General features: G+C 41.6%; 2 protein-coding genes across 4 annotated transcripts in view; one reads left to right on the top strand and one right to left on the bottom strand.

Annotated features, from left to right (window-relative positions):
- MRPL19 (mitochondrial ribosomal protein L19) overlaps positions 1-3,628 on the top strand; it is a 12,887-nt gene extending 9,259 nt beyond the window's left edge. Inside the window, exons 5-6 of the mRNA XM_019520844.1 lie at positions 1,336-1,517; positions 3,286-3,628. Of these exons, the coding sequence (XP_019376389.1) occupies positions 1,336-1,517; positions 3,286-3,501 (398 nt within the window). The 3' untranslated portion in view covers positions 3,502-3,628. The remainder of the gene's footprint in view (positions 1-1,335; positions 1,518-3,285) is intronic.
- A 4,584-nt stretch (positions 3,629-8,212) lies between these two features.
- Positions 8,213-23,059, bottom strand: part of GCFC2 (GC-rich sequence DNA-binding factor 2) — a 53,444-nt gene continuing 38,597 nt past the window's right edge. For 2 of the 3 annotated variants that reach the window (XM_019520830.1, XM_019520831.1), the window contains exons 9-18: positions 22,462-22,549; positions 20,533-20,645; positions 19,475-19,674; positions 17,834-17,987; positions 16,226-16,347; positions 15,202-15,278; positions 13,770-13,836; positions 12,035-12,181; positions 10,364-10,488; positions 8,213-9,621 (exon numbers count right to left, since the gene is read on the bottom strand). In XM_019520830.1, coding sequence (XP_019376375.1) covers positions 9,507-9,621; positions 10,364-10,488; positions 12,035-12,181; positions 13,770-13,836; positions 15,202-15,278; positions 16,226-16,347; positions 17,834-17,987; positions 19,475-19,674; positions 20,533-20,645; positions 22,462-22,549 — 1,208 coding nt within the window. In that variant the 3' untranslated portion in view covers positions 8,213-9,506. Of the gene's footprint in view, positions 9,622-10,363; positions 10,489-12,034; positions 12,182-13,769; positions 13,837-15,201; positions 15,279-16,225; positions 16,348-17,833; positions 17,988-19,474; positions 19,675-20,532; positions 20,646-22,461; positions 22,550-23,059 lie in introns of those variants that run through there. The other variant, XM_019520832.1, reaches the window with a different exon arrangement.

The following is a 23,059-nucleotide window of genomic DNA, read 5'->3' as shown; positions in this document are numbered from 1 at the left end:
TAAACAGGTTACTATCCACCCCAGGATAATAGTTTATGTCCCATAGAGTTTAATCTTGATTCTGATCTTGCATAGTCTCCTGATTGCTATACTTTAAAGTCATCATAGGGCAGGTTTAGTATTTAAATGGAAGCATTACCAGAGAAAAAGCAGAAATGACCGTACACATGGCTACCAGCATTGCGATCAAAATACATCAGGTGAGTAAAATCCAGTCTTTAGTTTCCTTGTAGATTCCACTAAAAACTGTTTTTATCTCAACCTAGTGCAGACCTCAGACTACTGTATGTGTATTTTTCGTGCTTTTTACAAGTCCTGTATTTTAAAGCAGATGCAGAATGCAGCTTAGTCACTGCTGTATGTAATAAGCAAAACACTGCCCTGGAATAACATAAGGATATGAAACATCAAGGTTAACAAATTGCATTATATCAAACTAACCAAGTTAGGTTAGTTAACAGGAAAGAGATCTGGAAGTCACTGTGGGCAATTCATTAGAAACATCTGCCCTGTGCTCAGCAGCCATCAAAAAGGTAAACAAAATTTTAGAGGTTATTAAGAAAGGGAACTGTAAACAAAACAGAAAGCCCCTTGATAAATATGTGGTGTTTTCACACTTTGAATGCTGTTCCCAGTTCTGGTCCCCACACCTCAGAAAAGACATAGGAGAACTATAAAAGGTTCTGAGAAGGGCAACAAGGATATCTATCTCTGGATGGAGGGGCTTCCATATGAGGAAAGACTGAAGAGGCTAGGCCTGTTCAGTTTAGAAAAGAGGCTTGAGGGAGGCCATAAAGGTTTACAAAACATGGAACGACAAAAAGAAAGTCAGCAGGGATTTTATATTTGCCCTTTGTCACAAGGTAAGAACAAGGGGCTACAAAATGAAGCAAGTAGGTAGTCGGATTAAACTAACAAAAGGAAGTTCTTTTTCATGTAGTGTGTCATTAATGTGGAACTTGTTTGTTGCCACTTCTTGTGGAAGCTGACAGTTTGGCCATATCGTAAATGGGACTGGACAGATTCCTGGAGGAAAGAGGCATCAGTAGCTCTTGAGTGTGGGAGTTAGGGATACAGCTTCTGAATTGGAACTTCCTAGAGCTTAAATGCTGGAGGCTGCAAGTGAGAGAGGAATAGTGGAAAAAACCCTGGTCATACCCACTTCACTTTCCTTTTTAGCAGTCACTCTCTGCCACTGTGACAGTATGCCAGTGACAAGATGGACCTATGGTCTGACCCAGGAAATGTCAATTCTTATGTTCTACACACAAACGTAATGCTTTAGGGGTTCCAGATTCTCTGTAAATGAAGTAAATAATTCTGTCTCCTTTTAAGGTGTTGAGATCTGCTATGAATTGTATAACCCTCGAATCCAGGAGATCCAGGTTCTGAAGTTGGAGAAGAGGCTGGATGACAACCTGATGTATTTACGGGATGCTCTTCCTCAATACAGTACTTTTGATGTGGATATGAAGCCTGTGCATATTGCAGCTTATGAGGACGTTCCTGTAAACACGGTAGGAGTTTACTGTGACTAACTTTGTGGGGTAAAGGAGGATGATTTGAAGGATTGTAATGAAATAAACAAGTGGTGCTCAACCTTTTGGTCCTGCAGGCCAGATCAGGCACCATGCTGTCTCTGTCTAGTCCCAGATGCTCAGATCCGGTCCCTTATGTCCTCAGCTGGCCCCAGCACACCAGGATTGGGCCCTGTGCTATCCCTGCATGCCAGGATTGATCCCTGGAGTCTCAAGTGCAAGTATGAGGCCCTGTACCACCCTGTGCATCTGATCCAGCGTGCTGGGCCACACTGTCTAGCCCAGAGGGCTCCCAATAATCTCATCACTCCCCTGCTACCAGAAGCTGTGGAGAGCATCACGGGCCAGATAACATAGCACCAGGAGCCAGATCTGGCACGCAGGTCAAAGTTTAGCACCACTGAAGTAAACTATTTGTATCTAGTCTGCAGGTTTGAATCCAGACAGGTAAGACCATCGAACAGTCACCAGGTGTCCCATGTAAAATGTGTTTGCTTTTATTCCATAGGTATAATGAATAAACATCCACAAGGCACCTGAAATATCTGGACACCTTGTTAGCTGTTTTAGTACAGACCAAGGATTGATGGGCCTGGAACATGCAATTTCTTGTAGAGATGGTCACCTGTCTTCAGAGTTAAGGCACATGTGGGGGGTTTTGCAGTGAAGTCTTTGCCTACATTTTATCTGTTCTTTAGATAGGATTTAAATGTCAGGCTGGAGCCATTTGTGAATATTAACTGGTCTCTTTATGAGAGTATTTTGGTGTGTACACTTAAATGGGGAGAAGGTTAGTGGCAAAAGCACAACATACATTAAGGTATAATTTCAGTAAATGTAGAGATTTTTCTTTGTAAAAGACTTAACATTAGCTGTCTGCCATCCTCTTTGCTACCTCAGGAAGAAAGTTAGACTCTATTGGGCATGTATAGGCCTGCAGTGTCTGTCACGTGCTACATACAGTCCTTTCAATCTGAAGGTTGTAATTCATTTTTATATCTACTCTTAAGTTCTAGTTTTAATGGCTATCACTATGGTAAAGCACTGTGGCCTGGGTATTTCCACATGCAATGTATTGCCTTGTGCAGAAGTTGAGGTTCCTCTGACATACCAAAGAGGAAAACTAGAAAAGAGTGGGTGTCAGGAAAGGATAGGAGGATGAAAATGAACATGTGCCTCCTTGAGCAGATGATGGAGGGAAGGGTCAGAGAAGATCCAATAATGGTCTGATGAGTGAGTGAATACTTTAGCGTAGGAGTTCTTGACCATTTTAGACTCACACCCTCAGAAAATGCCAGCTCCTAGGCATCACTTGCTTTTCTGACAACAGAAGAATACTAGAGCAATTTTTTTGTTGCCAGGAACTCAGAAAGATGCAACAGGTCAGAATGTTTTTAACACTCGTGGTTCCTATTTGAAATCTCTGGGTTTATGTTGCAAATCATGTTTGCGCACATCACAGTACTAACATCATGTGGTGCCCTGCTACACCCTTGAAAGGATCTCCAGGCATCCCTGCAGCGAAATGGGTGGGAATCACTACTTTAAAAAGAGAGCAAATATTTTAAGTGGTTATTGTACCAGAGTAGGGACCAAGAGCCCTGCTTTTCTTCTTTTTTAAAAAAAAAAATTAAATCATTAAAGTAGCACTTGTTTTCCAGTTTAATTAGTCAAGAGGAAATGTACCTAGCACAAAACCAGTCAGACTTTGTATTTCACGTATACTTCATTTTGTTTCCAATCCTAGCTAAAAGTCATAATGAAGCCTAAGCCCTGGTCAAAACGGTGGGAACGACCAAAATACAACATTCAGGGAATCCAGTTTGAACTACCTAAAGAAAAAATGGAAGAAGCCAAAAAATGGAGCAAGCCCTGGGTACCATTTGACATGTTGCGAGAGTATGACACTTCAGAACTAGAGAAGGAAATATGGGAAGAAGTGAATGAAGAGCTGAAAAAATAATCCTATTTTTTATATGGTGGAGACCTGTTATGAGGCCCTGCCTTTGAAGCTAATACATAGTTCCATAGCTGTATATAATATATACATAGACAGAAACTACAATAAAGGTGATCTTTTCAGAGAGTAATATTTTGTGTGCAAGTGAAACAATTATATCCGTTTGGGGGTGGGGTAGGTGTCAGAAGTGTAATTATCATATCCATTCTTCTCCAGAAGTCTTGCCTGGCTTCAGGGCATTATTTTTACACTTTTCTTTCCCCTCCATCACATGACTCATTTGATAATAGGCCCCAAACAGCTCATTTGACAACAGGTCTTTAATAGTTACTCCAAGGACTATGATTTCTTCTGGCCATTTAACTGTCTCAGCTAAGAAACTACTTTATGTGCCCACTATGAAAAAGGCAATTTGAAAGCCCTGTTCATGTCTTATTTGTCTAAATAAGTCTGTGAGTGATGCAGCAGGATTAGTCTAAGGCAGCAGTTCCCAAACTGATGTATGCATAACACCAGTGGTATGGAGACAACCTGAGTGGTACATGGAAGGCCAGGTGGAGGGTGCATACAGACACCCAGCTGCAGCCTGCTGCAGGCAGCCAGGAACAGCCCAGAAGGTACATGGTGTTGTGCACAGCTCCTGAGGCAACAGCAGTGGGATGCAGAGCCCAGCGTGCAGCAGCAGCCTGCCTAATCCCCATGTGCAAATCCGGGCAGGTGCCATCCGTGCCTACTCTGGGATGCACGCAGTGGTGGGATTCTCTCCACGTCCCTAGAAAGGCCCAGGTTGTCCTGGGAAGCACCTGGGCAGCAGAAGCCCTGGATCTGGTTTTGGGGTTTTCCAGCAGACTCGGATCTAGATCCTGTGTCCTGTGCTGGCCCTGCTGGGGGAATGGAGTCAGCCAGCCTGAAGGGAGAAAACCCCCAGGGAGCAGCGGGTTGCCTGCTGGGTTCTGCACCCTGCTGCCATGCTTTGCCTCCTGCCGCAAGGCAGGCAGCGATGTGGTGCATTCAAGCCCTTGGGAAGGTGGGGGCGGGCAGGAAGCAGGGGCTGCTGTGGGACTGTGCACAGTCAGGCCATGGCAGATGGGGGTGCCCAGCTGCACCCAAGGTGGGGCCTGGGCCAACCTGCACAGCTCCGCAGGGATGGGCTGCACCCGCCCTGCCCATGAGGGAACACTGCCTGGCCAAGGCAGGATGCCAGGCTCTGGGGGTTGAGGGCTTCCTGCTCTGGGCTCAACCTCTGTGCACGACGCGGTGGCACAGTGTGAGCAGGGTGGAGCCACCCCTGGTGCAAGGACTCGGCCATGAGAGCTCCTGAGAACAGCTACTATGGCTGCCTTGGCCGGCCTGGGCCCTGGCCTTGCCCACCCATAGCTCCCCTCAAGGGGTCAGGGGCAGAGCCGAGGCAGGCACTGCGCAGGGCTGCTGTGCTGCAGGTTCCTGGCCAGCTCAGCGCTGAGCACCATCTGCAGCGGCTGTTCCCAGAGCCCAGGGGGGCTCTGCCCTGCTCACACTGCACAGAGGCTTAGCCGGGATCCCCTGAGCCTGGTGTCCTGCCCTAGCCAGGCAGCATTCCCTCATGGGCAGGGCAGCTATGCCCCATCCCCGTGGATCTGTGTGGGCTGGGCCAGACCCCACCTCCAGTGCCGCTGAGCACCCTCGCTGCGGCCTGAGTCTGCGGAGCCCCAGGGCAGCCCCTGCTTCCCTCTCCACCTCTGTTTTCCTCTAGCTGCTGCCTTGCCAAGGGCCCAGCCAGGCCAGTCTGCCCCTGCACCTACTCTGCCCACGCTTCTCCCTCTTCCCTGTCCCTCTTTACATTCCCTCTCCTCCCTCTGCATTTTCTCTCCCTTCATTTTCTCCCCTCTTCCCTCCCTCTCATCACAATGTGCTTAACAAAAAAAGAATACACAAGGACAAAGGTAGTATATGAAGTTTTATTGGTCACCAGGTTTAATATTTTTAGAAAACCTGGTATTTCCTGTAAAAAAAAGAAGAAAGCAAGCAACGTTTATGATTATTAACTATATTAATATGTAGTGCATCCTGCCATGTACCCCCTGCCCCAGTTTTGTTTTTCTGGTGTGCTGGCACTCTGGCACCTTACAGGGTAGACATTGCGGTTTTTTTGGCACTCCGGCCAAAAACGTTTTCTACTAGTGGTTTACACTGTCTTTTTCTAATTTACAATTGTTTTATATGGCTACCATAACTGGTAAAACAATGTTTTATGATTACTAAAGATTTTTATGTTGTTTTAATACATAGTCTGTTACCTATGTATATGAAAAAATTGCTGGTCGTACTTAAGGCTGTATCATTTTAAACTGGTGGAACAAAATCTGTCAGTTTGGGAACCGTTAATCTAAGGAGTTGTGAAATAAGGTTTTTGTAGATAGTGACCCCCAGCAAGCCTAGCTATTTGTCTGCAGGTTGCACAGTGTGGGTAGTATACCTCCCTGAGGTCTCCAATTATGCTCCAATTGGCAGGTAGGGATTGTCTTTAGAGAATATACTCAAAAGATTAAGGAACAGGATATACCTTGTGGACTCAGTGATCAGGGGACAACTGCTGATTTTAGTTTTGTTGGAATTTTTTTGAAGTGATGTAATGCACAAAATCCCACATAAGAATCAGGCAACCCCCAGTAAAGTCATAATTATTCCTATCACCCTCTTTAACATAGCAAAGCAGAGGAATGCCTCTGCTTCTATGCTGAATCTTCATTTCACTGCAAATTTCAGCCTCAGCCTGTGCCTAAATATCTGGCTTACACCAGCATAACCTCTCTCATTCTATAGCAGGGAAAGAGGGGCCTCTTGCCAGATTGCTCTCAAAACAAATCAGAGCACCCTACTGCAGTCCTCCCCTTTCCATCCTTGGCATCCCGTACCTACTGATAGTAGGTGACATGACCCAGCTGTCAGTGATGGAACATGTCTAACACAGTCCGCTGTTGATAGTAGGTAACGTCTAGAAATCAGCACTTCATGTAGTCTCCTGTTAAGGGGGAAATGTTACTTTGAACAGTTTCATAAGCTAAATTCAGTCCAAAATAAAGCTTGAGATTCTTCTGTTAATGATGTTTATCTCCTTTATAAAGGTCTGTAAGATCTGCTGAAAAAACACTCTGTAAGGACAGGCTACTTATCTGTGGAAGAGAATGAGGTCCTGTAACTGGAGGGGCTTAACTTTAACAGCAGCTGTTTTACCTTGTACTCCAGCCTTCAGAATATGGTTGAGACGATATCAGGTTTTTGTATACAGGCAACCCCTGCTTAACACTGTTTTGCTTAGCACTATTTCGCTATAACACTTTTTAAAAATTGATACCTGATTCCACTTAGCGCTCAGTGAGTTTCATTATAACACTCACGGTTGCTGTCCTGGGTTATTTAAAACACTTGCAGTCGCCATCTTGGGTCATCAAAAACTTTTGGTTTCGCTTAACTCTCGCTTCACTTAACGTTCGTTTTTTCAGGAACCAATTAAAAGTGATAAGCGGGGGTTGCCTATAACAAGAAATTCACCTTTGTGGAAGTCCCACAGAGTTGGCCCAGAAGCAGGAGATTTAGGATTCTGCACTAAGGTGAAGCAGGATTTATTTGGTAATAGTTTATTGGACGAAGTATAGAGTTGGGAAAGATGTTAGACTAACTAGGACACAAAATGCCCTTCCTCAAGTCACTTGTTTTAACATCTCTCCCAATAATAGATACCAAAACATACCAAACAAATCCTGTTCCTGGCATATTCCCTGGATTGTCATGACTTCAAGAATGTTGCCCCTAGGCTTTTGTTTCAGCAGGAAATGCATCAAGTAAAAACTTGATTTGTTTTTCAAAACAAATCAAGTTTTCTATTTCAAAAATACATTTTGAATTGCAAAAGTCCCAGTAAGAATGGTCCTTTAAAATATGTAAGTACGCTTCAGTTAGGTATGTAAGTAAGCACTCTGGAAGCATAGGTGCTTATCACATTAGCTAGACTTCACTGGGAGGTGAAAAAGTGCAACTGTTTAACAACTCAGTATTAATGCGAGACAATTTAGAACAGAAACAAACTATGGGGAAGACCAGGGTATGCAAAATGCAATTACACAAATTAGACCTTTACTGGCCATCACCATAAATACTCCTTACTTTTATAGTAGTCTGACTATATCCTTGACCCTAAATAGTAACTACTTTACAGCACTGGGAACACCAATAGGTCAACGCTACTAAGAGGGAATGTTACCTTTAATTAAACCTGCAGGACTATGTCAGGAGCAAGGCTTTAATGTACTGGCTCCTGTACAGGTCAACACTGCTCCTTTCCTGAAGATGCCTGTTTTACTTAAAGCAAAGCGAGTCTGAGAAATAGAAAGGGAAGGTAGGACAAAGTAACTAGATCACCACCAGTTCTGGATGCCCAAACATTTTAATTGGAAGAAAATCTACCAACTGCTGGGCAACCTCATCTTCATGAGTAAGTGAATCCTGTGTAGTCATCGCAATAGAAGATTATTGCTTTCTACAAGTGCAGAAGCATATAGAGAGACAGCATTGTAGCAGTCTGCTGCTTCATCACATCAGACAACAAAATAAGAGAACGCCCAGAACTGATGTCAACTTTAACAATAAATGGGAAGCTAAATGCAAACCTGTTTTATTTTACGAACAAGCCCATTCGTAATGAGTCTAAGCAATCAAAAATCAAAACTACATAAAGTTACTTACTATTAAATATTTATTTTGCAAAAAATAAGTTCATACACCGTTTAAAATGAAATATAAAACTGGTCACGGAACAAAGATCTACAAGAGTTAAGTTCTAGCGTCTACTGTAACAAAAATATATCTGTATGTTAAACAAGGTTTGAGAAAATACAGGTACAAATGATTCCATATCCAAATGTGTGCTGCCCTCTAGATTTTTATGGCAAATTCTTTCTGTTCCACTGCACAGTGACCCTTATTACATACATACAAAACCTCACTACAAAAATATACACAAACTATTTAAGAATTGTCTGATAGAAGGTGGGTGAGCACATTCTGATGGGAAGCAAAATAATAATTGCAAAGGGAGATGCCAGTTCACAGGGAATAATGTGAAGATGCTGCTAGTCCATGTAATTCATACATCTCACTGTCTACCACTGAAGTCTGTACAGTTATTAAGTCTGACAAAACACAAACTTGCAGATCCCAGGCCCACCCTCCTTGAGCAAAAAATCCACATCAGCCTCTGAAGTAACGTTACAACATGCAGTAGATGGCATTCTTACAATGAAGTTGCAGTGTTTTGTTTCTATGCCAAGTGTAATGCACATGTTGACCATCCCTGGCTATCTCTGTGCTGTTCCTAAAGGTCTATGCCAATCAAGCTCCGTGAAAATCCTATCACAAACACTGGAATCATGACAGATCTTCAGGAAGGGGAGCCTGGTAATCCCCCTGAGACAGACTGATATTAAACAATACTGTTACTCCGTTCAAAATTGAACGTACTAGTCAAAGCTATTTTCTTATAATGTGGTTTCCATGATACATTTTTTCAAACACTTTATCATTTAAATAAATCTCCCCAAAAAGAATAAAGTATTTCCACATCTTTGCAGGGCCTAAAACATGGCTCCAGTTTGGCAGCCAGTTGTCTGACAAATCCATAAACATAAGGAAATTCCAGGCATTTGATTATCAGTTCATCTCCAGCCAGTCTGTCCTCAAACAGTGCAACTTGTGCTGGACTTGGTCCTGCTTTCTTTGTGCAATAAGTTTTCCTGCTAATTTTGGTGAGAATTTTGGATATGGAAAAAGTGCATATTTGAGCCAATTACAAGCAAGACCACAAGGCCCTTGAAATATCTAAATCAACAGAACAGACGTAAAGATTAAGGGGTTGCCCCAAATCCTTAGTTTATATATATCCTCTGTTATAGTCAAACAGACCTGTTCGTGGAATATTAGCATGGTGAGCTGTGGCATTTTAAACATTGTATTCCAGTCCTATTGCTGCATTTCTACTTTCCAATCATGGATTTCAGGTGTTCTAGTTTGTATTCCTCAATGAAGTCCTCCACAAGACGTAATGCATTAATTTTCACCAACAGAAGAATCACATCTCTTGTTTCATCACTGATAAAAAAAAGTGTAACATTCAAGTATATTACCTCTTCTGTATACGTTTAGCTTATATACTTTTTAAATCCAGATAAACTGTACTGCATGATGGAAATGAACCTGGGCTATGATGACAGACTAAGATGTCCATATACAATTTAGATCTTCTGAATTTTGGCCATCAAAGACTAGACAAGAACATCCCAAATGCATATCTCCCATTTTGTTATGGAATTATATGTTGTTATATTAATGTTTTATGAGGTTAAACTAATTTGACAACTGATTTGCTTATAGAAACAAGACTTAAGAAGACAGCTTACAGTACAAGTAATATACTGATTGAATTTTGAGCAACACAGCAGCTCTCGACACCTACAGCAACAATATGATAGAACAATTTTCCCAATTCTCTAGAAACATAATCAGTAGTGTTATAAGAATGATTTCATGTAGAATTGACAACACGTCTGTGCATTGATACCAACAAGTCTGGCATATGAAATTACACTGGCCAGGGCTCCTCCTTTAACAAAAAGAACCCCCCTTTTCTCCATTATTCTGTATGTCAAATAAATTTTAATTTGTTGTTGATTAACAGCTCTGACTCACCTTTCAGTGTAAATGGCTGACAATGCAGTCATACAAAGCCCCTTTAAAGTGCACTATGTCTTTATTTAGGCACAAGGCAGCTAATAAATCCCCCCATCAAAGACAATAATATACAATGCATTCCGAAGAATGCCAGACTGATTACCTGCAGTTACTTCTGTACAGGGTATGTGCAGATTGCAACAAATGCTGGCTGAAATTCACCAACTGAGGCAGAGTTGAATCACTCTTGAGGTCTTGAAACCATCTTCCTGGGAAACATGCAACCACCTGTGCAACCAAGAACATATTTTGCAAAGATCAAACATTCCTTTAACAGCGTTAACTCACACTCTGCTATCCGTGAAAGGTACTTTTGCTTCCTCTTTCCTTGGTTCCGCGGTTGTAATTAGTAAGGAGTTCTGTCAGATGTAGAGCCAAGCATCAGCACAATGGACTACGGCTATTCTTGGCATGCACAAGAGCTTTGAGCATTTACAGGCAGATGTTTGTTGTAAGGATTGTGTGCATCGTGTAAGGAATGTCAGGATGGTACACAAAGTACTAAGAAAGCAGTACACAAAGTACTAGGAAAAGCCTTTCAGCACCTTTTATTTTGCCTCTGTTCTTCATTTGCAAGCATGTATTAAAAGAGACTCCATAAAGACATCTTTTTTCTCTTGACGTAAGACACTGTTAGTTACTGTCAGTTTGAACTCCTGACCTTCAGAGCATATTAGCACACACTGGCTTTAGGAAAAACCACTTGCTCATATTAATCCCTCAGGTCAGGGAATCAAAACATACACAGCTGAAAGAGGCTCTCATCCTTTTTCCCATCAGCGCCAAAGGATTAACAGATATGACATTTTGTTGCTAAAGGAATAAACCCTCTAGCGACTAAACAACTTACACTAATTACAGCATTAGGAAAATGGCTATTCTGGAGCCAAAAGCTAAATTGCCATTCTCCCTTTTAGAAAGAGTTTATTCTACTCTCCAGTGGTTACAACTTGGAAACAAGAATTAGCATTTCCCCTTCTCCCAGCTATGGCAAGCTCTAACTCTGGAGTAGGACATCAACCACTGGCATTTTCAATTTGTAATGACTGAATGCAGCTTTGTTTGACCGATCTTTCCTACATGCACACTCACAGCCTGCTTCAGCCAGAGAGGGTACAAGCCCTGTAAATTGCAAGTCCGACCCAGACTCCAGTGAAGTCAATAGAAGTCCTTTGATTTCTTCAATGGGCTCTAAAACAAGTCTTAAGGTGACGCTGATTAAATGGTTAATTACCCGGTGTGCTACAGCCAGCAAAAATGACTCTTGCTTTGTTAGTGAATCACACCCATATAAGAATTTACATTTTTTCACAAGGATATTTACAGTGAAATGCAGGCCCCCTTGAAAGCAATGGTGAAGTAATCATTAAGGTAAAAGGCATTTTCCTTCGGACTGAAGCATTTTCCAAGTAGAGTTACTGACTCTGACTGAAGCTATTCCAGGAGATTTTTTTTCCAACATGACGTAATGTCATTAATTGTATTGTTCAACCCGTTCACAATATCAATCTCCCAGATTGCTTTCAATAGTCACCGAGAGATCGATGCCAATTCCGGTAGACTCCCAGCCTACCTGGGAGGGTTGGCAACTCTATTTCCAAGGGAGGTCAAATTATGGTTCAAACATACCAGCTATGCCTTTCTAAAGCTATCAACAGCTTTTAGTGTTATTTTTAAAACTATAAAAGCTGAATGATTTGTTATTTATCTTATCTTCAGACACTGTTGCCTTCATCATAAACTATAAAAATTTTTTACTACATATAATTTTTACCTTGTTACATTTTTCTATATTATCTGGTCCAGATGGTGCATTAAGGAGTATTAAAAGAAGGTAACGATTCAGCAGCTTGCTTAGTCCAAGTTCATGTAGAGTCTCTTCTGGTACAATCCGATCCCAAAGAAGAATATTACATAGTAACTAAAATGATCAAGAAGTGTAGAATCAGCATAGACAGTGGAAGGTGGTAATATGAAATACAAAACTATGATGTAGATGTTTATACATTTTCATGAGAGAAGACCTCTGGAACACACGTGGGTTAGGATTTTCCTTACAGGTTCTCTCAACTCAGCCTTTTCCAAATTAAAAAAAAATGCTGCTGTGTTAATTTGGAAACACAGCCACTGAATTGCATGCTGACATCAGTGTGGACATCTGTGGTACGGAGACCTTGAACTGCATGCTGACATCTGTGTGAGCATCTGTGATATGGAGACCCTGCAATCACTTAAGTGATTCTTAACCAGGGACTGTAGCATCCTGAGGCACTGCAGCATCCCTGTAAGGATGCTCTGCCACCTGGGCACTGTGGAAGGAGGTAAAGTGCTCCTCCCCACATCTAATACCTTGTGCCTGTTTCAGCCCCTCATGGACAAGTGGTGCTTGCAGCTGCTCCTAAGTACTGCCACTGTTGCCCTCCCCTGCCTTCTGACAGTTCCCTTGCCAGCTACCCCATGGTCTGAGCAGCATGCTCTGCTGTGGGCAGACAGACTGATGGGCAGAAGTAGAGCTGCAGATCAACAGTTTTCAGTCCAGCATATCCCCCCGGCCCCCAAGCTCCTCCTAGAGCCAGTAGAAGAAGCCACGGGTGCAGATGGCTCCAGTCATGGTAGTGTGAGACCTGGAGGAGAAGCCTGGACAGCGAAGCTGCCCTTGCTCCCTCATATACAGACCAGGGGCAGGGAGAAGGTAGATGGTAGAAAGAGGACACCAGCTAGGTCAATGGTTCTCAAGTTTTTCAGCCTCATGGCTCCCTACAGAATTTCCCTGAATTTAGTTTCCAGCTTAGTAATTCTCACCCAGGGCGATGCTAAAGTCAGAAAAGTTCTGGAGGGATGGCTGAAGCTAACAAGCTTGACAGCCGCTGAGTTAAGCACAATTTGGAAACACAAACACACAATATAAAGACCACCAAACCTTGTTGGTCCTCATAAGTAGGCTTTTGGAGTGAATTATGGGAGGGGAATTATGCAGGGTAAGAATAGTGGGCCAGCTGAGAGGGAGACTTGCCATTTGAGGCAATGCATAGTTAAGCACAGTAAATACATGGCACATTCTTAAACAAGTCTCTCTAGGCTTCATAAAGCACATATTCCTCAAGAGGGTGCACCATCTGTTCCAGTGCAACCTTGGATCCCTTGAGTGTGTTTTAACATTGACAGTGCCCTCATCCTCCTGCTTTACCCATGGCGAGTTAGGGTGTTGTGTTGATGTTTTCAGGCATTGTGCCTGATAAGCTGTGCAAGAGGGTTGTGTCTGTAGTTTTAAGAACAGGTTAGAAAAATACCTGCATATGATGGTTGAGAAAGGGATAATCCTGCCTTGAGCAGGAGGTTAAACTAGATGGCCTCCTGGGTCCCTTCCAGCCCTACTTTTCTGATTCTATGAACACACCAGCACCTTAGATTTCCGACTTCCCTGATAATATGTTTTGTAGCTGAGACTGAGCATGACTCAATTAAACCTGAATGATTTTTCAACTGGAAATTATGTACATCTTGATTACCTTTACAGCAGACCAAAACTGCCTTTCTTGGAACTTCGAATGTGGCGATAGTCTGTCTTCCACTGTACTGGTCATGGACAGAACAAAAAGGAATATGTAAAATAACCTTTTCACAGCATTTGCTTAGAGAAATTGCTTATCTTTTCCGTGTGCTCCTGGATGTTAATTTTAGTACACCTTTAGCAATCAATGAGGCTTGCAAAAAGAAAATAGGTCTTTAGCCCACCACAAAAGAGCCTTTTTCAACAGAACGGGCTAAAACTGCCAGGCAGCTTTAGCAATGTATTTCTCCCAACACAGCTCTACTCTAATTGTACATCTTTCCTGGAATGAGATTTCCTTCATCCCAAACTGAGAAATGCACAGAACCTGCTAAAAACTCCAGAAAATAAGCACAAAAACCAGATTTTTTTCTTCAAAGTAAAAAGTCTCAAGGAAGCCATAACAATTCATGGAAGTGAAGTGAAGATGAATCACAGGGGAGAAAAAACAGGCATCCTTTTAACAATCACCAACACGTAAAGCTAGACCAGACTGTGGCACTTGCGTGCAACACTTACTTAGAGGAAATTCCTCTAGTGAACAGGACTACTCCTGTGACCAAGCATTCACCCACATGAGTAAGGGCTACAATAACCTAGTACCTACAATTTCCAAGGTATGCTATTTATAACAAAAGTGAAGGTCTACAAAGCCACTGTGTTGTCAATCCTGATATATGCATGCGAAACCTAGATAGTGGGTGATGCCATGCTATGAAGCTGAACCACTTTTACATGGGCTGTCTGAAGAAACCGATGAGGATATGATGGCAAGGCAAGGTCCCAGACACTAAAGATCTCACGCAGACAGGCTTTCTAAAGTATCCACACTGTGTTGATGAAATCACAGGTGAGATGAGCCCATGTTACCAGGATGTCAGGTGAGCGACTGCCAAAGAAGATCTTCTATGGCACACTCAAGGAGGCCAAAAAAAAAGTTTCAAGGACTCCCTCAAGTCATCCTTAAAATGCTCCATGCTAAATTGACCCAAAGTCTTGGGAAGATCTCGTTCATGATCATTCCACCTGGTGAAGCCTCATCCTTACTAGAGCTACAGGGTATGAGTACAGGAGAACTGCTAAGACAGCCAGAGCTGAACTGCAACAGCACAAATCTCACAACAGCAGCTCATCTGCTGTTGATCAAACAACCCAAAGCAGAATCTCTTGCTCAGCATGCCACAGACAGTTCAAAGCACAAACTGGCCTGATCAGTCACTCATACTCACAGAAACCAAACCAACCAGTGATGTATGGTCATCTTTGAATTCAAAGGACAAACAACAACATTTCAAGAGAGGCTTCTATGCAATTAGCTTCTAATTCATGTCCACAGCATGTTAGACTGGCACCTTCCACTCAATAAAGTGATATTACTTTATAGAACTTACCTTTTAGGATACACAGGAATAAAGACGTCTTCCTCTATTGATTTTTTCATTCTTGAAACAATCGAGTTTATCAGATCCTATTAAAAAATGAATTAATAACATACCACTGTCTTCCCACTAGAAAATGCAATATTTCAACTCTCGCTTTTAGGATACAATTTTAAAGATGGCGTAGGAATAGTATTTCAAAGGTAAAATACAATGGCTGTGGACAGACATACACTGAACCATTTTCAAAGTGGAAAGAGGGGACTTACCATCCAAGACTGCAAGTCAGATGAGCCACTGTAACTGTTTCATCTGTCCGCTCTATAGCACTGCAAGTTGTAGCTAAACTGCTACAACCTAAACCTGAATGAAACAGGTTTGAAGTTACAGTGGTTAAGTGTTACAATGGTGTAACTTCTATGTAGAACACAAGACAGAGGACAAACGAAGCAGTTGCAACAAATCAGTGCTATAAGTTTGAAAGTACTTTTACATCTGTCCACAACTTTTTGTTTTATAAATTAAAATCCGTCTATAAACTAGTACAGCTCACACAAGTATACTCTTTTTAAAGGCTTTCTTTACTTCTACAGTAATTTTAAACTACAAAAACTAAGCTCTGAAGCATCCTCTGATTTTAACAGTTAAAAGTGTTTAAGGTTCACTGTGTATTGTTCAGAAAGTCAAATGTGAACTAAATATTCTGGAAAAGTTCACCTTCATGGAAGAGCAAAAAAGATTAGCCTTATGATTAGCCTTTTGCTAATAAGAGCTGTGAGTTTTCCAATAATAGTCAGAGCCTGCTTCTGCCCAAAGCAACAGACATCTCCCACTGACTTAAAAATAGATCTGAATCACAGAATCTGTGAGCAAAACAAATGTAGCTTAAACCTTTTGCTTGTTACAGATAAGCAACAAAGAAGGTAACCAAAGCCCAACTACAAACTGAATACAGGTAGTGAGAGTAGGAATAGTATGCATGATATAAAATGACTTGAAAATGTCGAAGTATTTTCTTGGCTTTAGAAACTTTTACCTGTTTTGTTTTACTGGATTCTTTTCTAGAAAGGGAATAGTCTTCAAAGATTTTTTTGCAGAGTTGTACCAAATTCTCCGTCTGTGAAGTTGACAAAGGATCCCATATATGTGCTATAAAGCCTGAAAATAATATTAATTATATCAGCAACAATGTACAATTCATTATTTGCTTTGAAAACTTAATTTGCATATATGTATCTACCATAAAAAAAGAGATCAATGCTATTCCGTTCTTCACCTCTGCAAAAAGCTCATAGTAGAAATGTTTTGAGGGATAAATTTAAGCATACTACATATATATGTGTGTACACACACATGCACAGGCATGTGTGCGCATACACACAAGCACCTCCCTCCAGAGCTACTTGTCTAAGGAATGGGTATATTAAATGGAGATACAATGGACTTAGGTTGTGTTAACTACTACAGATAAATAAGTCTACTTTATAAGCTTGCATTTATTTGTCTTTCTGTTTTTTGCAGGCAAATACCTTCTCCTACAAAGATGGGGACATGGTGGCATAACACGTTAAGTAAGCCAGGGATGCTCACCCCCCCAGCCCATGGAGCCATGTCATCCAGCCTGTGGGGCTCCCCACAGATCTGAAAATTTGGCAGCAAGAAAGCAAAGGCTGTGTTAATTGTTACTCCCCTACTGCCAAATTTCTGACCCTGGGGGAAGCTCCACAGGCTGGATAACATGGCCCTCCATGCTAGATTGGTCACACGGAGCTGACGGGTTGTGTGGGACCAACCTGGACAGTGTGGAGCCCGGTCCCAGCATGCATGGCTAGACAGCGGTAGCATGGGGCCCAATCCTGGCATGCGGACTGGCCCTGTGCTGCTCATCTGGCCTGTAGAGCCAAAAGGTTGAGCACAACTACATTCAGCCACTTCCCACAGTTTTGCTACACTCCAAACTTTTGCCAAAGGTGATGACCTTTAGTCAACTCAACTGAATGGTTCCCTGATCATTTGGGTTGGAGAGTCAAAGGGGACCAGACGTGATCTTATCCATACTGCTACCTTGTGTGCTGCTGGATATAAAAACTAGCATGCTTTAAGTACATTAACCCAGTGAGACACTAGATTCTGGTGGACCTTCATGGACCATAGGAAGCACTTGCAGATATGCCAGGAATACATTTTTATATCAAGATCACTTATGACCATTTGTAAATTGTCTGGGATCACTACATTCTAATGCACGTGCCTCTACTGCCTTGAGCTAAGAGCCCCAGGCTGATTACGTTCTTCAGGTTCTGTTGTCCAGTTATTACTAGAGAGGGACAAAATGCCACAGGGAACAGGCATGGGTCATAATAACTATGAGCTTTTCTTTTATATGAATCCCCCTCCCTTTCTTTTTACATGAAACCTAATATAAAAAGATCACCTTCCTACTTACAATGTGTTTAACACCACAGACCCATGGCTTCGTTCTGAACACCCAGAAAATCACTCCTGTCCCTACCTGCCCCTCCGCCCCCAAGGACTCAAGCTTTACCATTATTAGTACATAAAAAAATACAGTTAAACACAAAAAGAAAATTCAAATCTGAGTTGCTTCCCTGTATATAACTACATTAATGCAGCCTCAATGTACCTGTAATTTTCGGAAGAATTGTTTTTTCAATGATTGCAGGCAAAACTGTTTGATCGGGGTCATTCTCTCTCCTTGATTCAGACACATTTTTGGCATCACTAAATTCTACTACATCTCTGAACCATGGCATTTCTTCCAAGTCTGTGAAGCTCTCCTAACAAAAAAGGGTGAGACGTCAGGACTACTTAAGACTGATGCAAAGCATTTCTGTCAAAGCATTTTACTGATATGTTTCTCAGTGAGAGTTTTCTTTCAGGACGATAAATAAAAAACAAATGATTTTTCATTTCACATAGGAAATCTAAGCTGAACCACTGAGCCACAGACAGAAAAGATGCCAGTTTCAAAGGCAGAAGACCCAGGACAGAATCTATTTCACCTTGTGGATGACCAAAGTGCAGTTTCAACAAACTAGGAGTCAGGATTGCCCTCTGGATGCACAGATGCCTTCTATAAAGGCACTTATGCCCCTATACAGGATTAATGTAATTGCTCCATCATTTTAGTCAGGTAACTCAAGAGCTCAAGAGCTGGTCAAGCTGTACTTTGGTGGTCCACTAGGTAAACAGAAAGACTAGGAATAAAGCTGAGAGTAAAATACTGGGATTTTCAAAGTGGCCTCAAAGAGTTCAATAAAAAGTAAAGGATTTTGGTTTTTTTTGGAAAAGCAGATTTGTTCAAATATGAAGATAACACAGTACATCTTTATCAGCTTTTAATGTAGACATTACCATGGTATCAAAGAATGACGAGACAGGAGTACAGTACAATCCCACTTCCTTTACTTCTATTTTATTATAATAATATAAGTTAAATAAGGATGCACCATCAAAACTATTTAAGCTTGTAGACTGATTGTCCAATATTTATTGAAAGTTGTAAACTTAGACTGAGGCAGACCCATTTGGGAAAAAAATTCTGTTTGTAAATCCTTCACTGCACTGACCCTGGTTTCACTCTCCAAGTACAGAGTCTTCAGAAACTATACATGAACTGGTATATGTGATCAGAAACCAGTTCAAATTTGTAAAACAACAGAAATTCACGGCATATAAACTGCTTTCAAAATGGCTGAAACTGGTTTAAGATAAACCTGGATGGATGTAGTATCAGACTTAACTGATTTAGATTCAATCAGTTTACTGAATTTGTCCCAGTTCCCATCCAAATTCAAGTGACCTCACAGTCTGCCAGCATTGCAGGATGCTTTGCACCTCCCCTGCAAGCCCCCCCTTGCAGGGTGGATAGGCTAGCCTTGGCCCAAGCTGTCTGCTCCAGCTGAGCAGGAATGCGTACTCTAGCACCCCCCGGGCCACTACAGTAATGTGTCTGCATTTCCAGAATCAAAAGTGAATGTCTGTTCACTCGCTTATTGGTTCAATCTATGTAGTTTAGACTAACCTGTGAAGATTGAATCAATTCAGCCTTGGGCTTTTTGACTGTCTGTACTTAGCCCTAGTGATGTGCCCCTCAGCTTTCATCTGCTGCAGCGGTGCTGAAGGACAAAGGCAGGTCTCTAAAATATCAAGGACCCAAATCATATAAAGCTTTATAGATCAGAACTGGCACCTTGAGCTGTATATCCATGCAGGTGGAATACTACGGCAGCACTGAAAAATGAAAAATCTCTGGGGAACCTACCTCAACAGGATTCCAATTAATTAATTGAAGTCGGATTAGTGGATTTAAGAGTTTAGGCAGACATAAACTAATGTAAGCATCATAGTAAGAATCAGGAAACTTCTCTCTCCATTGCTGGAATTTCAACAGGATATTTCTGATGCTGCAAAAATCCACTTGCACATCTTCAAAGATTCCCTTACTTTCCTGTAAGATATTATCTGTGGATAATATATTTATCAATTAGGGAAACACCAATCACACTAGTGATACAAAACATAAAAAGTATGCATAGACAGTATTCACAGAGGAGGAATGTGCATGGTAAACTGTCTTTCTCACTTCCTCTAATCCAATTCTACTGAAATTTATTATAAAACATTCCCTGAGCTGCTTCTAGCAGCTGTCATTTTTTAAAAAAATTATTTCCCCTCCAATAATATTAGAACCTTTCACGGACACATCTCCCAACAGACAGTGATCAGTCTTGAATTATCTGACAGGTTTAAAATGGCAAATATCTTGAAATAAAGGAAAGGGGAGGTCCCATTTTTTCAAGGCAGGGCTTACTTCAAGCTGCACAGTACTCAAGATATCAGATATTAAAACCACAATGTTATATTAGAAGCTCTATAAATGGATTAGTTATCCTTTTCCTTCCCTTTTCCTCATGGTTATTAGAGGAGCTTGTTTTTATTGTACAGAACCAGTCAGTCCTTATTTTTTAAAAATTAAAGGAGGAAGACGCAAAACACACAAAGCTGTGGTAATCCTTGCAATAATCTGTATAATTCACTCGTAGCCTAGCCATATGCAAGTCATTTGGCTATTTCAAACCCACAGAGAAAAAATTACAGGAAACCACGTCAACATGTGCTTTCCATATCCCTGTCATAAAAAACCCCTGCTAACTTAGAGTCAAACTTGACTGAGAGTATTTCATCACCATAAGTGCAAGACTATTTAATCAAATTCAATTTAGGAGTACTCATTCAAAATAAATTTTCTTTTCAAAAGCATTTTATTTAAAAATGTGAAGGGACTTTGTTCTAAGGCATTACATAAAGGTTGTCCCTCACCTTTGTTCTCCTGGAAATCCATTATCTCTCCTGGAGACAGCTCATCATCACTGGACATACCCTCATGGTGATCAGATTTCCCAGAACTCCCTCTTGCTTGTCTTCTCAATCTCCTGTATTTTTGTAACAAATTCCCATTAGTGACCCTTCCATGTACCCATATCCAAGAGAAAACTTTTGTGGTGAAAGAACTGCTTTCACAAAAGTGGCATGAGTTTGCAAAGTAATATAGGCTAAGGTACAGTGTCAAACTCCCTTGCTCTCTCTCCTCCCCCACTGCAAGCCAGATCCAGACCACGGGACTTCCTGTGGGGTGGATCCAGACCCAATTCCAACAGCAGGACAAACTATGGCAGCATTAACTGCTGAAAGTTCCTGTGTTGACTCACTGACCTGTACCTGTTGCTTGTCCACTGCCACCAAAATATGGCCTCAGTAGGGCTCCACCTCAGAATTTGATGGTGGACCCTGTCCCTGAATGTCAGCTCCATCCAGGAGCCCCCTAAGCCAGATGCCCTGGCTCCACAGGCCTGATCTTTGACACCCCTGGCCTAAGGATATAAGATCAGCTCTAAGAAATACAGAGGAAAAATGGCTATTGGGTAATAATCTAGAGTTAAAAGGGTATACAATGGGTCTAGAAATTCAGATTAAAGAAATCAAGATGTCAGTTGCTGGGGATGGATTTTTCTTCTAATTCCTCCATTGTTACCTTTTATCCCCACATAATGAGACATCAACCACTCCATCTTAAGTACTGAAAATTGTTTTCAGTTGCTTCTCCACTAGACTGCACTACTTTTATTGGAGTGCTCTGTTGCATTGTGGATTAAGGGGGACTGTAAATGACACAGCCTGAAAGACCTAGAACTGGAACACCTGAAGGCCGCATCCAGCCAAGTGCAGGTGGCATCCAGACACATCTGCAATGCCATATGCTGCAAGTTCAGTTGTTCTCCGCACTGCAAGGGAGCAGCGCAGGGAGTATTTTTGATCCTTGGATATCCAGGGCTCAAAAAGATGGCGGGGAAAAAAAGCAGAGCAGTGCATGTTGGGGCAGAGTGCACTGCTCAGAACCAGAGCCTGGCCAGCTGAAACCATATTCTGGACAGCAGGATCACCGCTGCTGCAGCCCCAGGAGGCGCCCAGGACCCCAGGTAAGGCTGCTGGGGCCAGCACAATGTTGGCCCCAGCCTCAACTACTCCACCCGAAGTAAACTGCCGTGCAACAGAAGGCACGTGGCACAGGTTTTCCCTGGGGACAACTAAGGAACAAGGGAACCAAACGTCCACACACATGTGGATGTGGCCAAAGACTCTTTTGCATAACAGACCAACCTAAACATTTGGAGATGCAGCTGAACCCCAATTCCCAGAATCTGTGTCTGCTTCAAGAAAATGTTGAGTGGTTTACATGCAATTGCATGATCCTATTCATAGCTTAGTTGTTCTAAACATTTACCGGAAGGGAAGGTACTTATTGCATCATTTTCATTTATTTTGCAAGTGGGCTAGATTACATACTAGGTCATTTTCATCTCCAGTTTCCATGATTCTGTGACTCTCAATCTACTAACATTATACTGCTCCTTTTATCAGCACTTTGGCAATCCACACAAATTCTTCATACCAATATATTAGGTTTTCAGTCTCAGAGAACAACACACTGATATGCAGATCCTAAATAACCAGAGAATCAGGAACAGGAACAAGTAACAGGAGAAAGTCTGTTTCTAAATAGTCCTATCCTAAGCTTTAAAATGTGGTAAAATTCTTGGGAACAAATTATTAGATATACTACAAGTAGAATTACAAAATATAAGCTTCATATTTAGTTATCCTGCTGTTTGACATGCACTGTAAACAATAGGAAGTTACTCTAACATTGTGTAACGTTTGAAGTAACATGGATTTATGTTTTATAGTCACCTTCGAGCTTCATAGTCTTTCACCTGTGTTTCCTGCTGTGTTTTTGCATCAACTCCCAACCTGTCTTCAGTTGATTTGCTATACTTACCTGTCAAAGAATAGATATAAAATATTTTTGTTTGTGTTTATTTGTTCTTTGCAGTGTTTAGAAATAGAAGGAAAAAAGACTTTGCAAAACCTAAACAGTGCCCTCTGCAGTGTTAAAGCACCTGTAAGGACGGTGAGAGGTGGCAGTTTCTGAGTACACAGTATTAGGTCAGAGATAAGTATCACATTAAAATAAACTTGATACCGCTAGTGGGGGTGTTGCTTCTCAGTATCTGTTGGGAAACAGAAGTAAATGCTTTATTGAGAACTTTGCTGACAGGTGTCAAAGTGGTAGGAAGGGGGAACTGAGTAATAGAGACTTCTTGTAAATGAAAACTTAATCTCTGTAATGTTTATTGCAAATTCAACAAATTATTCTAACTGTTAAACATTATGAATGACGGACATTCATTTTGGAAGCTAGATCTGGTGATATAAACCACAGCTAGACTAGTCCACTAACAGTACTGCCTACCGCTGCCATTGAGTATTCACTTTAACTGAGTTCACT

Source organism: Gavialis gangeticus, unplaced genomic scaffold, assembly GCF_001723915.1.
Source record: "Gavialis gangeticus isolate Ggan-Ray unplaced genomic scaffold, GavGan_comp1, whole genome shotgun sequence".
In the NCBI taxonomy this organism is placed as follows: domain Eukaryota; kingdom Metazoa; phylum Chordata; order Crocodylia; family Gavialidae; genus Gavialis; species Gavialis gangeticus.
Note: the sequence above shows the minus strand (reverse complement) of the source record. Positions and strands in the feature narration are given on the sequence as shown.